Source organism: Drosophila santomea, chromosome 2L (assembly GCF_016746245.2).
Source record: "Drosophila santomea strain STO CAGO 1482 chromosome 2L, Prin_Dsan_1.1, whole genome shotgun sequence".
Classification (NCBI taxonomy): Eukaryota; Metazoa; Arthropoda; class Insecta; order Diptera; family Drosophilidae; genus Drosophila; species Drosophila santomea.
Genome location: NC_053016.2, coordinates 4,855,606 through 4,868,882, shown reverse-complemented (window position 1 = coordinate 4,868,882; position 13,277 = coordinate 4,855,606). Strand labels below are relative to the sequence as shown.

At 45.2% G+C, this 13,277-nt stretch overlaps 4 protein-coding genes across 8 annotated transcripts; 3 read left to right on the top strand and 1 right to left on the bottom strand.

Annotated features, from left to right (window-relative positions):
• Window positions 1–195: 195 nt before the first annotated feature.
• Window positions 196–3,324, bottom strand: LOC120453800 (major facilitator superfamily domain-containing protein 1). 2 transcript variants are annotated; one of them, XM_039638677.2, is made up of 7 exons: window positions 3,274–3,324; window positions 2,162–2,687; window positions 1,515–2,042; window positions 977–1,454; window positions 797–915; window positions 638–737; window positions 196–490 (listed from the first exon to the last, which is right to left on the bottom strand). In XM_039638677.2, the coding sequence occupies exons 2-7, from the start codon at window positions 2,367–2,369 to the stop codon at window positions 433–435; spliced, it is 1,491 nt and encodes a 496-aa protein (XP_039494611.1). In that variant the 5' UTR covers window positions 2,370–2,687; window positions 3,274–3,324; the 3' UTR covers window positions 196–432. The 2 variants fall into 2 exon arrangements, with proteins under 2 accessions (XP_039494611.1, XP_039494619.1); XM_039638685.2 differs by lacking the exon at window positions 3,274–3,324 and adding an exon at window positions 3,121–3,228.
• Window positions 3,325–3,624: 300 nt separating this feature from the next.
• LOC120453787 (etoposide-induced protein 2.4) lies at window positions 3,625–6,313 on the top strand. Of its 4 annotated transcripts, XR_005616561.1 has the most exons (6): window positions 3,625–3,812; window positions 3,878–4,055; window positions 4,125–4,423; window positions 4,501–5,175; window positions 5,416–5,978; window positions 6,037–6,313. XR_005616561.1 is itself a non-coding variant. In XM_039638652.1 (5 exons), exons 2-5 carry the CDS (start codon window positions 4,041–4,043, stop codon window positions 5,918–5,920), a joined length of 1,494 nt encoding a protein of 497 aa, XP_039494586.1. In that variant the 5' UTR covers window positions 3,625–3,812; window positions 4,018–4,040; the 3' UTR covers window positions 5,921–6,313. The 4 variants fall into 4 exon arrangements, 3 of the variants coding, with proteins under 3 accessions (XP_039494586.1, XP_039494595.1, XP_039494575.1); XM_039638652.1 differs by having other exon boundaries at window positions 4,018–4,055; window positions 5,416–6,313; XM_039638661.2 differs by having other exon boundaries at window positions 3,967–4,055; window positions 5,416–6,313.
• A 659-nt stretch (window positions 6,314–6,972) lies between these two features.
• LOC120453744 (ionotropic receptor 25a) lies at window positions 6,973–10,930 on the top strand. Its single transcript, XM_039638580.2, has 9 exons — window positions 6,973–7,125; window positions 7,478–7,627; window positions 7,683–7,958; window positions 8,023–8,461; window positions 8,523–8,637; window positions 8,709–8,954; window positions 9,220–9,812; window positions 9,880–10,395; window positions 10,451–10,930. Exons 1-9 carry the CDS (start codon window positions 7,011–7,013, stop codon window positions 10,842–10,844), a joined length of 2,844 nt encoding a protein of 947 aa, XP_039494514.1. The 5' UTR covers window positions 6,973–7,010; the 3' UTR covers window positions 10,845–10,930.
• Window positions 10,931–11,170: 240 nt separating this feature from the next.
• On the top strand, window positions 11,171–12,483 carry LOC120453826 (protein farnesyltransferase/geranylgeranyltransferase type-1 subunit alpha). Its single transcript, XM_039638720.2, has 3 exons — window positions 11,171–11,392; window positions 11,461–11,821; window positions 11,886–12,483. Exons 1-3 carry the CDS (start codon window positions 11,254–11,256, stop codon window positions 12,388–12,390), a joined length of 1,005 nt encoding a protein of 334 aa, XP_039494654.1. The 5' UTR covers window positions 11,171–11,253; the 3' UTR covers window positions 12,391–12,483.
• Window positions 12,484–13,277: the final 794 nt, after the last annotated feature.

Genomic DNA, 13,277 nt, shown 5'->3' with positions numbered 1-13,277 from the left:
AATGTAACGACGAAAACCACAAAAAATACTTTGAATTTCTGTTTATGCTTTAGTTAATTTATTTTATTTATTTTGTACAAATACAAATCATTTATTCTTCAAAAAGATATTTGCAAGGAAATAAAATGGAATCAAGATCAAATACTGCATCTTTCACACACACCGTCTTTCACCCAAAACGCATCTCTTTCGTTATTTAATTTGGTTAATGTACATTTACATAAATTTATTTATCACACACAACAAATAATAAATATAACAATAGTTTAAAGTTTGATATGTATCATAGAATGTTGGCTAGGAGTTAAACAGATCGAATGACCTCGTCGATTGTGCGGTTAGCAGAATGTGCTCGGAGTTGCATAACAAGTCAAGGGTAGAGAGATGGCTTTAGCATCACAATTGGTAATTGGTTAGTAACAGATAATCGATCTATTGCACATAGTTGCCCAATAAAGGCCGTCTGTTCACGTGGGGGCACTGCATCGCACTTTTGGCATGTACACAAAGCAAATACATTTAGAAAGAAAATGTTAATTAGTCAGGGGCTGATGTGGCGGTGTGTCAGCAGATAGGGGATTAGAACACAACATCAAGACACCAATTGCATGCTCAACTCGACTCAATATTCACGTACATCGAGGTGTGGTATGTGGCCCGCTGAGCAGGTGACATGTTCAAGTTGCCCTGATGCTTGCGGTTGTAGGCCCAAATCGCACAGGTGGCCAGCAGGGAGACTAGAAAATATGATGGGGTTAATCTGGATTCAAGCTATGAGAATAGTCTCTAATCTTACCCAGCAGGAAGAACATGAAGAAAATCTGCAGCCAGAAGTGACTGCCGCCGCTGCTGTCCACAATAATGCCCGCTGCAATAGTCACCACCGCTAGTCCCAGATTCTGCACAGACTGACAGCTGCAAAATGAACAATTATTGAGTTCATCGATACAAAAAGTCGGAAGATGAGTGATCTTACAAGCCATATGCAGTGCCCAGTTGATATTCGGGCACAATCAATGAAACCAGAGGCCACAGGCTGGCAGCCAACATGGAATAGGACAGTCCCATTATGCTCATCCCGATGTACGGATCCAACTGAGTGAAAGTCAGGAGGAAGTGGCCTAGCAGCGTGGAGATGGTGGCACAAAACACCCAGGTCACATTCCTTCCGACCTTGTCAATCACAAATCCAAACAGAGGCGATGCAATAGCAGAGATCAGGTAGACAATCGAGTTGACCGTGTTCGCCTCATCCGGAGTCATGTGGAATTTGCTCACGAAGAAGGCTTGGCCTAGAGCCACGAACGGAAAGATGGCAACATAATAGGCCACACAGACCACAGACACCATCCAGAAGTCCAACTTGAAGGTGACTATATCGCTTAGTTTGGCCAGCTCTCCACCAGGATTGTTATTCCGCTTAAGGATTCTCTCCGCGCGCTTATCCATCCAACCTGGGTGAAGGAAAAAAAGTCATAATATAAATGGATATTTATATACACAACCAATCCTACCTAGAATCAAGGTGCAAATTAGGGACATAACGCACGTAGAGGATGCCAGGAACAGGGCCACTCCCAGGCCCTTGTAGCCAGAGTAGGATTTCGAGACGTAGCCATAAAGAGGTTGCATAATCCAAAAGTTGACGGTGCTGCCGAAGCGGGCCACCGACAACTGCAGTCCAAAGACCATGTTAATCTCCTTGCCCTTGAACCATAGCACTGCATAGCTGTTTTGGGCCACAGCCAGCGACTCAGCCCCGATGCCGAACACAAAGCGTCCCAAGATCATCAACCAGAAGTGGCCCAGGACACCGCCGGTGGCGAAGATCAGCTGGCCCACGAGCACGATCAGCATGTAGATAATGGTGCCCATGCGGATGCCAAACACCCGGTCGATAAGAAAGCCACCCACAAAGCAGAGCACGATATTTGGCCACGAGTAGATGGAGTAAATCAGCGTGAATTCGGTGGAGCTGAGTTGCAGTTCCTTCTGGAAAACGTCCTGCAATGCGCCGGGATTATCGTAGCAAAAATAGGAACCTATGAAAGAGTTCGTTAATTAGGTTTGGTCTCAAGGCTGTTGATAGAGTTATGTTTAAGTATGAGTTTGGTTTTTTTAAATTCAAATTCATTTGAAAAAGTTTCAAACCACATCTTACCGAAACCCAAGAGGCACATAAAGAGCAGGGCCAGGAATCGATGTGGCGTGCTCGTTGGATCACAGCATCCGGCATCCTTCTGGTGGCCGGCGAGCTCCGTGTCCCGGGCGCTGCGTCGTCGCACCACAGGATGCACTTCGTCATCGCCGCTGCTGCAGGTGCTGCTGCTTGGCGAACTAACGATGGGTTTGCGCTCCTCGCGTGACATTATTGCCACTATTCCGTTGTCAGAATGATGGAGGAGTGACGGGAAATTTGAGTTGTGCGATGGTAATTGCTATTTGTGGCTGCTCCTGTTTTCCGGAATTCCTGCTCGTTTGCCGGTGGCCGGAAGGCGGTTGTTGGTATGCGGAGGATGGGGGCGGGCTGTGGCCCTACTGTTGCTGCTTATCACTAGACCACACCATTATGCCGTGTTTTTGTTGTTGCTGCTGCTGTTGCCTCAGTATGTGTGCAGTATTGATTATTCCGCACACAGAGATGATGGAAAATGGTAAGGTTGAAATGGGGGGGTGTTTCGGGTAATCTGCAAAAGAGCCAAGATTGAAAATTGCATTCCCATAAACATTTTCTTCCCTCTCATACACACACACATATATGTACATACAGGTAAATGTCACGGGTGGGTGTGTGTTTGTGTGTGCTTGCTATGTAAACATGAAAGATCCTGTTGTCCGTTGGTTGACTAACGGTTAATGGGTAATCAATTAAGCGCTTGCATGCGCATAACATTCAGTTGACACCTGATTTAAGGTTTTACTTCGTTACTTGCGTATTGAAAGCAGCTCTACTGTGTATAAAGTCGATATGTACATACACACGTCAATAAATAGGCATATGTAAATGCCGTATATCAACAAAAAAGGGGATTAATAAGCAAATGCCCCGTTATCGCACTCAATAAACAAAGTCACACACTAATTAATCACTAGTCCACGGTCTTATTTTGCATTATTTACATTCGATATTTTCAAATTGCGATTGTGGCGGGCTTACGTTCCAGGAAAACTTTACTTAATGTTTCCCAAAGTATTTATTTTGATTATCAAAATGTTCTTGTGATGAGCAAGTTCCATTACGCCTACTATATATTCAACAAGTCGAGGACTTACGGTTTATTTCTGTCCCCTGTCAGGAGAAGAATGTTCGTTATTACCTGGTTTCCTTACCTGTAGCTGAAGGGATGGAAGGTGGCATTGTGTTCGTGATATCGATATATCGATCACCTTGGGAATATCATTATTAAAAACCGTTACTATCATAACGTTGTTATAAAATTGCAAAACATAAGCAACTGATAACATTGTTAGGTTAGATATACTAGGGATATAAATTCGATTACCTAAATCTTTATACAATCGAAAAAGTTCCTGAAAATTAAAACAAATTATACGTTACCATTGAAAACCACATCATTATATTGTCATATAATAACGGTAATTTTTATAAATATCGATAGTTGCCAACACTGCTCCGCTGTGCATCACTGACCAGTGCTGCTAAACGCCCGTCGCGCATCAGGTGGCAACTGTGCTCTTACACCAAGCAAAACAACTATTATTATTATTAAATTCAGCACAAAGTTCAATGATTTTTAGGTCCTCTGCACACTGACAATTCGATAAACAAGCACTGGCACAGCGATAAGTATGTAAGTAAAAGTTTCAAAAGGAGACAAAGCCAGTCGAATCTGCAGGCGCACGCTATTTTCTGCAGTGTAAAGGCGCCAACGATGTTGTCTTCGTCTCGCACAACGCAAATTTATTCAAAGACCCACTGCCACATTTTGATACGCTCCCAAGCAGCTAAACACGTTTCGTATGCTTGCATGTCCATTTCGTAATGCCCCCGATCAGGAACTAAGGTCTGTCCACGCGAGATGGCGGCGATAAAGGTGAGATTGAGACTGCCCCTTTTGGAGCACACAGACAATGGCCCAACTAAATGCGTTGTACAACCACAGAACATCACCCTGGGCATTCTGTACGGCCTGTGGGACAGCATACGTGGCATGACACTGGTCCTGCATATCGATGACGAGGTGAACCGCCAGAATGCCGAGCAGGAGCACCGTCAACAGCTGCGTCGCACCGACAAGGATCGTTACGAACGCGCCAGGAGGTCACCGTCACCAGTGCCCAGTTCTGCGGCTGCTATGATTCGGGAAGAGTACGCCAAGCAGGCGGAGGAGAATGCCGACGAGCGGACGCTGGAAAAGATCCTGGGTAAGAAGCCAGCTACCCAGGATCAACAGCCGCAGGGGTAAGTGTAACACAAACACAAATCCCACGTAAATATATTTTTTAATTGCGCACTTGATTTATAATACGGCGACACAGGGAAAAGAAGATCGCCAAGAAGCTGTTCAAGTGCTGCATGCTCAATGGCGGTTTCACCTGGCTGAGCATCGTCCTGTTCGAATCCGCTCTGCTGCCCACGCTTAAATTCTGCCTCACCATCTTCTATGGAGCCCAATCCGAGACCCTGCCGGTGGTTTGGGGCTGGCTGCATCCCATCCTGTCCCTGCTCTTCGGCATGATGTGGGTACTGCCCATCTTCATGCTGTCTAAGATTGTGAGCTCTCTGTGGTTCGCGGACATAGCCAATGCTGCCTATCGCGTAAGAAAGGGACGCCCGCAGCTGATCCCCGGGATCAGCAAGCTGGTGGCCGACTTCCTATTTAGCATGGTGGTGCAAATGCTGTTCCTGGTCCAGAGCATGCTAGTTAATCTAGTGCCTGTCAAGTATGTGGGCTCATCGCTGTGCTTCGTGCATCTGTGCCTTCTCTACTCACTGTACTCCTTCGAGTACAAGTGGTTCAACATGGGCTGGGAGCTACATAGACGCCTCACGTACATTGAGAAGAACTGGCCCTATTTCTTCGGCTTCGGAATACCGCTTACCGTGCTGACAAATCTGTCCAGCTCGGTGATCGTCAGCAGCTGCATCTTTTCAATCTTTTTTCCCCTATTCATACTCAGCGGTAATGAGGCAAAACCCATTGTGGACACCACGTAAGTGTTTTTTGTTTGGTAATACAGTCCAGCATCACTAAATCGAACGTCTTAAAAAAAAACGTGAACTGAAAAGTGTTTAAGCTATCACGCAATTTCAGTCCAAACCATTTAAATTGTACGTGGTTATTAAATATAATTCGTATTCTTACTCTTTGTGACCAGCATATATCGATTTAGAGAAGCTCTTCTGTACTCTATCTAAAAATATAAATAACTAAATATTTGACTTCCGCCCAGTGAGGTCTCCCTGCGTCTCTTCTCGCCGGTGGTCTTCATATCGAACCTGTGCTTCGGCGGCAATCCGTGGAGCAAGGCCAACCGACTGAGTGCCATGCAGCGGCAGCAGTATGAGCTGCAGCAGCGCCAGCGTTTGCTCCAGCGCGACGAGCAGCTCCTCAAGCAGCGCAAGCAGCAATATGTGCAGCAGCAACGGCTGCAACAGGAGCAGCTGATGCGACGCGATCGCTCTCATTCGCGGTCACAGACACCGCAGCTGGGACATCCCCATCGCTACGCCCAGGCGCCCGTTTTCGATGCGGGACGGGTGCGCGACTCCTCTGCCTCGTCCACGCACAGCTCCAACGCGCCGAGCATTAATAGCCACCGGCCGCCGCCTTATTACGGGAGCTCGCTGCGCGGAGCCGCACCTTTGGTGCCCACTCCCGTGCCCGGTGCACCGAGAGCTCCGCTAACCCCGCCCGTGATACGCCAGGAGTCGGGGCCTGATGACTGGAACTTGTGAGATTTATGCTTATACACGCAACGTAGGCTTTAGTTATATATAATTCGATCTGTGTAATGTACGTATCATCTACCTATCTAACCATCGTGAACTGTGTAAGTTAAAGATAACTCTAGGTCTACGCATAATGACAATGTTCGCTAGTCGACACCGCCACCACCACCACAACGCCCCATTCGGAACGGGCATGACTATATATACATAGAGTGGCTATATCTGAAATGCGGCTCGCGCAACTGCTGCATAATCTTATAGATGTTTATTTTAGGCGGCGTTTTTCTCTTTAATTTTTGCTCGTAGGGTGTTATGCTCTACACTAGAAATTACGTCGGGCGTAAAGTTCGTTTAATGTATAATTAATCAAAAATAAAATTAATTTTGTACTTTCGTCAATTGTTGTACTTTGTTGCTTGCTTAATGGGGAGCGCTTGACCAACGCCTTATCAGTGCGATTTGTCTGGGCTAGATTATAAATCGTGTGAGTCAGAACTAATCTGAAATAGTTGGTAATATAAGTTTTTTTTTTGAAAACTTTCACAGTTAGTAATATGGATATCAACTCTTTGTTTTCTTATATAATTTTTTATGTGCTTATAAAATTGTATTTTGTTATCAAGAGTTCATAAATAGTTTTGCCCATTGTGACCCTATTCCCAATGTTTCCACTCCACCGATTCGAATAATAATTTCATGATGAATTGACAATGTAACAGCTCCTTAGTACCACATAATAACTTCCCCCCCCGCCGACCGAATACCCTTTCCCCAACCGACACCAATTAACGCTTGAGTTCCAGCACGAAACATCGAACCAGGATATGGGTTCATGTTTGGATTGGTGTTCGGTGTGGTTGATGTGGGGATGTGGCGTTGTGGGCGATTTCCGACCAAATTGATTATCACCAAGGTTACACCCATGTGTCCACACACTGTCCTGGTTGAAAGTGAAATTGACAGTGGCAGTATAGGTTGTACCTGTATCCCTTTTCAAAAGCGTAGTTTCCTGTCCAGTCACCATTTGTTCTTCGTCCAGTGCGGTTGATTTTTAGCTCTTAAAATCCGAAATCAAAAACCCTATGTGAATATCATAATGATTTTGGTGAAACCGAAGACCTCGAAAATCCTGTGGCTGGTTGGATTTTTATCGCTATTAAGCAGCTTTAGTTTGGAGATCGCTGCGCAAACGACTCAAAATATAAATGTTTGTAAGTTGAGCATCGATCGAAATGCATAAAGATATTATGCATGAAATATACATAATTATATACATAATGATTGCTGGTATGAGTGCACTTATTTGCTAAAAAAATCAAGCCAAGTCTTTCAGGACTTTTTTCATATTTTTTCGAATCCACAACGTATATTTTCCAACTCTTCAGGTTCATTAGATAAAAAGTAAACCAATTAGATGTTAATGTGGAGAACCATATTGGTTGGGTAGCTTAGTTGGGTGGTGCCAGTCATAATGAGTTTTTTAGGGCAAGCAAACAAACGCAATGCCACGTAATGCTTTTGGCCAATGCACCTTAACCCATGTGATCCCATCCATTTCGATAGTGTTCATCAACGAGGTGGACAATGAGCCGGCGACCAAGGCTGTGGATGTGGTGCTCACCTACCTGAAAAAGAACATCCGATATGGACTCTCCGTGCAGTTGGATTCGATTGAAGCAAACAAGTCGGATGCCAAGGTGCTGCTGGAAGCTAGTGAGTTGTGCTTGGGATTATTGTATGATTCTATTGCTCACACTTTCCACCTCAGTTTGCAACAAGTATGCAACTAGTATTGAGAAGAAACAGACGCCTCACTTGATCCTGGACACCACCAAATCGGGCATAGCCTCCGAAACGGTGAAGAGTTTCACCCAGGCTCTGGGTCTGCCCACCATTAGTGCCTCCTATGGTCAGCAGGGAGACTTGAGGCAGTGGCGCGACTTGGATGAGGCGAAGCAGAAGTATTTGCTGCAGGTGATGCCGCCGGCGGACATTATTCCCGAGGTCATTCGAAGTATAGTCACCCGTCTTAACATCACCAATGGTAAAGGGATTTGATAAATATATAAAAGTGAGGATTAAGGTATACCATTCTAAATCCTCACCAGCTGCCATTCTGTACGACGATTCCTTCGTCATGGACCACAAGTACAAGTCCCTGCTGCAGAACATCCAAACCCGCCATGTGATCACTGCCATAGCCAAGGATGGAACACAAGAGCGCGCGGAGCAGATCGAAAAGCTGAGGAACTTGGATATCAACAACTTCTTCATTCTGGGCACCCTGCAATCGATCCGCTTGGTTCTGGAGTCCGTGAAGCCAGCGTATTTCGAGCGCAACTTCGCCTGGCACGCCATCACGCAGAACGAAGGAGAGATCAGCAGCCAGGGGGATAATGCGACCATCATGTTTTTTAAACCCATGGCGGATTCGAACAATCGAGATCGATTGGGATTGCTGCGCACCACCTATAATTTGAACGAAGAACCGCTGCTGTCATCCGCCTTTTACTTTGACCTGGCACTGAGGAGTTTCCTTACCATCAAGTGGGTTTGGGTTTACATATTATATATATTTACTATATATATTTACTAACTTTACCTGCAGGGAAATGTTACAATCGGGCGCCTGGCCAAAGGACATGGAGTATCTGAATTGCGACGATTTCCAAGGTGGCAACACACCCGCAAGGAACTTGGATCTTCGGGATTACTTCACCAAGGTTGCTGCTCCACCACGTGTGCAACAAATTATGGTTGATTAACCACTTCCGTTTTGATTTCCGTTTCACAGATTACCGAATCGACTTCGTATGGCACCTTCGATCTCGTCACGCAATCCACTCAGCCATTCAATGGGCATAGCTTCATGAAATTCGATATGGATATAAGTGTGCTACAGATTCGTGGTGGCAGTTCCGTAAACAGCAAATCCATTGGCAAATGGGTATCGGGTCTGAATTCGGAGCTCATCGTCAAGGATGAGGAGCAGATGAAGAATCTCACCGCGGACACGGTTTATCGAATCTTTACTGTTGTGGTGGGTCACGACAGGGGAATACAGAGGATGTTTTAGTGGTGCAATGATTAATAGCACTCTTAAAAATGTAGTTTTTATAGCATAGTTGCTTTTATTTTTGATATATTTAACTTGTAGTCTTTTTGTGTCGCGTCTTTTGATCCTATTTAGTTACATATATACAAAATATTTAAGGTAAAGCCACGTTGTTTTAGTCAAACATTTTAAATTAAGAGAACACTATATTTTGTATTTACATAGACCAAACTTTATTATAACTTCACAGCAAGCTCCTTTCATAATTCGCGATGAAACGGCTCCGAAAGGATACAAAGGATACTGCATTGATCTGATCAACGAGATTGCCGCGATTGTCCACTTTGATTACACCATCCAGGAGGTGGAGGATGGCAAGTTTGGCAATATGAACGAGAACGCCGAATGGAATGGCATTGTGAAGAAGCTGATTGACAAACAGGCGGATATTGGCCTTGGCAGCATGTCGGTGATGGCCGAACGGGAGATAGTCATTGACTTCACGGTTCCGTACTACGATCTGGTCGGGATTACGATCATGATGCAGCGACCCAGCTCGCCCAGCTCGCTGTTCAAGTTCCTCACCGTGCTGGAAACGAATGTGTGGCTGTGCATCCTGGCTGCCTACTTCTTCACCAGCTTTCTCATGTGGATCTTCGATCGCTGGAGTCCCTACAGCTATCAGAATAATCGGGAGAAGTACAAGGACGACGAGGAGAAGCGCGAGTTCAATCTGAAGGAGTGTCTCTGGTTCTGCATGACTTCATTGACACCTCAAGGTGGCGGTGAGGCTCCGAAAAATCTATCTGGCCGTTTAGTGGCCGCCACCTGGTGGTTATTTGGGTGGGTAATCCTCTTTAGACTCTTTGAAACTCTATTATTTTAAAAGTTAACTTGTTCTTCCATTCAGTTTTATCATCATTGCCTCGTACACTGCCAATTTGGCTGCCTTTTTGACCGTATCACGTTTGGATACGCCCGTTGAAAGCTTGGATGACCTGGCGAAGCAGTACAAGATCCTGTACGCTCCATTGAATGGCTCCTCTGCCATGACATATTTCGAGCGTATGGCCAACATAGAGCAGATGTTTTACGAGATCTGGAAGGATCTGTCCCTGAACGACTCACTCACCCCACTGCAGCGCTCCAAGCTGGCTGTTTGGGATTATCCAGTGAGCGATAAGTACACCAAGATGTGGCAGGCCATGCAGGAGGCGCATCTACCTGCCACACTCGACGAAGCCGTGGCCCGGGTTAGGAATTCGACAGCAGCCACGGGATTCGCCTTCCTGGGCGATGCCACCGATATACGCTACCTGCAGTTGACCAACTGCGATCTTCAGGTGGTGGGCGAGGAGTTCTCCAGGAAACCCTATGCCATAGCCGTTCAGCAGGGCTCGCATCTCAAGGATCAGTTCAATAATGCGTGAGTAATAGGTAATTATAAGTGTGAGCTTCTCTATAACAGTATTATGCTTAAGAATCCTGACCCTGCTCAACAAACGACAACTGGAGAAGCTCAAGGAGAAGTGGTGGAAGAACGACGAAGCTCAGGCCAAGTGTGATAAGCCGGAGGATCAATCGGATGGCATCTCGATCCAGAACATTGGTGGCGTCTTCATCGTGATATTCGTGGGCATTGGAATGGCCTGCATCACACTGGTCTTTGAGTACTGGTGGTACAGGTACCGCAAGAATCCGCGTATCATCGATGTTGCCGAAGCCAATGCGGAGCGTTCTAATGCTACGGACCATCCTGGCAAGCTGGCCGATGGAGTCATCCTGGGCAACTCGGGCGAGAAGTTCGAGAAATCGAAAGCTGCACTGCGTCCGCGCTTTAATCAGTATCCGGCCACGTTTAAGCCTCGTTTCTAGAATTAATCTAATTACAATGATTCGAATATTATGGTAAAATGTGCACTTGGATGTCTACGTCTAGTTTTAATCGAATCAGTCACTTTGTGCACTTTTATTAAAATCTTAATAAATGTTTTAACAAAAAGCTTCTGTATAACCTGATTTATAAAATAACTGATCAACTTATATTAATTATTTTTGAATTTCAAATAATATTTAAAAATCCGTTATAGGCGTTTGAATGTAGTATTTTTTAGTATTTAATAGTGCCATGTGATATCGAACAATTGACACCGATATTTTCGGACAAAAAACGCCTCACGATATCGATGAACGATAGAGCCCGATAAATTCGGACAAGTAAAAAAGAACAACATAAAATTCCGCACTCACCCGCGCTCAACAGTTTTGTTTTCAATTAACCGCGATGGGAGACAGTTCGGATGAGGAATACCTGGGCACGGATTGGTTGCCTTACAGCGAACGCTCCGATTGGGAGGATGTGCAGCCGCTCGCCCAGGACGACGGTCCCAATCCGGTGGTGTCCATTGCTTACAGTCAAAAGTGTGAGTAATGCATGCGGCTTTATCTCTGAAAGTCACTACATCTGTGAAAATATATCCGTTCACCGTAGTTCGCGAGGTCTTCGACTACATGAGGGCCATAATTGCGCGCGGGGAGAAGAGCCAACGTGCCTTGGACCTCACCACGGATGCGCTGCGTCTGAATCCGGCGAACTACACGGTCTGGCAGTACAGACGCGACGTCCTGCGCGAACTGAAGGCAGATCTGAATGCGGAACTGGACTATCTGAGCGAGGTGATTGGCCAGAACTCAAAGAATTACCAGGTTTGGCATCACCGTCGCGTCATCGTCGAGATGCTGAACGATCCCAGCAACGAGCTGGAGCTCACTGAGAACGCCCTGGTCAACGACGGGGATGCCAAGAACTACCACGCCTGGCAACATCGCCAGTGGGCCATTCGCAGCTTTAAGTGAGTAAAACTATGTCTATTAAGAGAAAATAACTTTCTATAAATTACTTTTCTTTATTTTTAGTCTCTATGACGACGAACTTGGCTTTGTAGATCGTCTGATTTGCGAGGATCAGCGCAACAATTCAGCCTGGAACCAGCGCTTCTTCGTGGTCAAGCATTTCGGATACACGCCGGATTTAATCCAGCGGGAACTAACGTACACGATGAACAGGATTCGAATCATTAAGAACAACGAAAGTGCCTGGAACTATTTGGTGGGCGTAATGCGCCAGGGCGACAGTGGAAAAGCACTTCTGAATAGCTACCCGGAGGTGGTGGAGTTCGTGGAGGAGCTCTACCAGGCCGGCAATCGATCGCCCTATCTGCTGGCCTTCCTCATCGATTTGTACCAGGAGCAGGCACTCCAACTGAAGGTCAGCGATAGCGATCAGCTAGCCCGTAAAGTGTACGGTCTGTGCGAGGACATGGCCACCAAACACGATGTGATTCGTCGCAAGTACTGGCAGTATGTGGCCACCCATCTGAAGAACCAGCTGAGCACAGTCGAGGAGAAGCAGCAGCAGTAGTCCAGGTTATAAATCCATTATTGCTTAGTTTTAAACCACATACGACGTACTTAGGCCTTTTTTATACATAAATAAAATTTAATTTACCGTCAAGTGAGCGCCTGGAATGTTGCAATACCCCATCAAGACATTGCCACATGCCCTGATGGGCGGCTGTCTTCATCTTTTCCGCATCCGTCCAACTCTGTTTATCTAAGTGAACTGTTGTGTTTGCACACGTAAATTTCATTAACAATGAGCAGATAATTTTAGCGCAGTGTGTGCGCTAGCTGAGGCCATTCAGCGGTTAAAGTGAGCTCGTAAATTATGGAAACAATTAATGTATTTAATGCTAGGCTTTAGGAATAGCTGCTGTTTTGTATGCAAATGAATGTGGGAGTTTCGAGCTACGAAGTGGAAAGCATCGTAAATATTTTAGAAAATATTTCTAGAGCAGACATTATCTTTACCTCCAGCTATCTTTGTTCCGTTGCCACCGCAATCGTTATCTTTTTCGTCAGAGACAGGAAGAACCTTCAGTTTGCTGTCTCAATATTGTTATTTATTTAAATTTGCTTCTTTTAGGTTTTTGTGTTTGTTTTTTTTTCTCATTCGTTTTTTTAGTTCGAGTACATACAATATAGCAGTTGTAATATATAACTTTTTCATTTAATTTGATTTTCTTGCATATATATTGAGATTCGGTTTTTGCATTTTCATAATAGAAAACCTCCAAAGAAGCCCAGATCTTCGTCGCACTCGACTTGACCCAAATCATCTAAGGGGTAGTGGGAATTGGAAATTGGGAATCGGTTCGGGGAGTATGTACTTAAAATGAAGCAGAAGACATCTTTGGCGTGTTTTTTTATTTTGTTTGTTTCGTTTTAGTTCAGCTAAATAGGAGCAAA

Bases quoted from the DNA above. Each gene is read 5' to 3' on its own strand.
- LOC120453744 (XM_039638580.2), top strand. From the start codon at position 7,011: ATGATTTTGGTGAAACCGAAGACCTCGAAAATCCTGTGGCTGGTTGGA. The intron at 7,126-7,477 runs GTAAGTTGAGCA...CCATTTCGATAG, and splicing joins GACTCAAAATATAAATGTTT to TGTTCATCAACGAGGTGGAC. The intron at 10,396-10,450 runs GTGAGTAATAGG...ATTATGCTTAAG, and splicing joins AAGGATCAGTTCAATAATGC to AATCCTGACCCTGCTCAACA.
- LOC120453800 (XM_039638677.2), bottom strand. From the start codon at position 2,369: ATGTCACGCGAGGAGCGCAAACCCATCGTTAGTTCGCCAAGCAGCAGC. The intron at 2,043-2,161 runs GTAAGATGTGGT...ACTCTTTCATAG, and splicing joins TATGTGCCTCTTGGGTTTCG to GTTCCTATTTTTGCTACGAT. The intron at 1,455-1,514 runs GTAGGATTGGTT...TCCTTCACCCAG, and splicing joins AATTTGCACCTTGATTCTAG to GTTGGATGGATAAGCGCGCG.
- LOC120453826 (XM_039638720.2), top strand. From the start codon at position 11,254: ATGGGAGACAGTTCGGATGAGGAATACCTGGGCACGGATTGGTTGCCT. The intron at 11,393-11,460 runs GTGAGTAATGCA...CGTTCACCGTAG, and splicing joins CATTGCTTACAGTCAAAAGT to TTCGCGAGGTCTTCGACTAC. The intron at 11,822-11,885 runs GTGAGTAAAACT...CTTTATTTTTAG, and splicing joins TGGGCCATTCGCAGCTTTAA to TCTCTATGACGACGAACTTG.
- LOC120453787 (XM_039638652.1), top strand. The intron at 4,424-4,500 runs GTAAGTGTAACA...ACGGCGACACAG, and splicing joins CAGGATCAACAGCCGCAGGG to GGAAAAGAAGATCGCCAAGA. The intron at 5,176-5,415 runs GTAAGTGTTTTT...ACTTCCGCCCAG, and splicing joins AAACCCATTGTGGACACCAC to TGAGGTCTCCCTGCGTCTCT.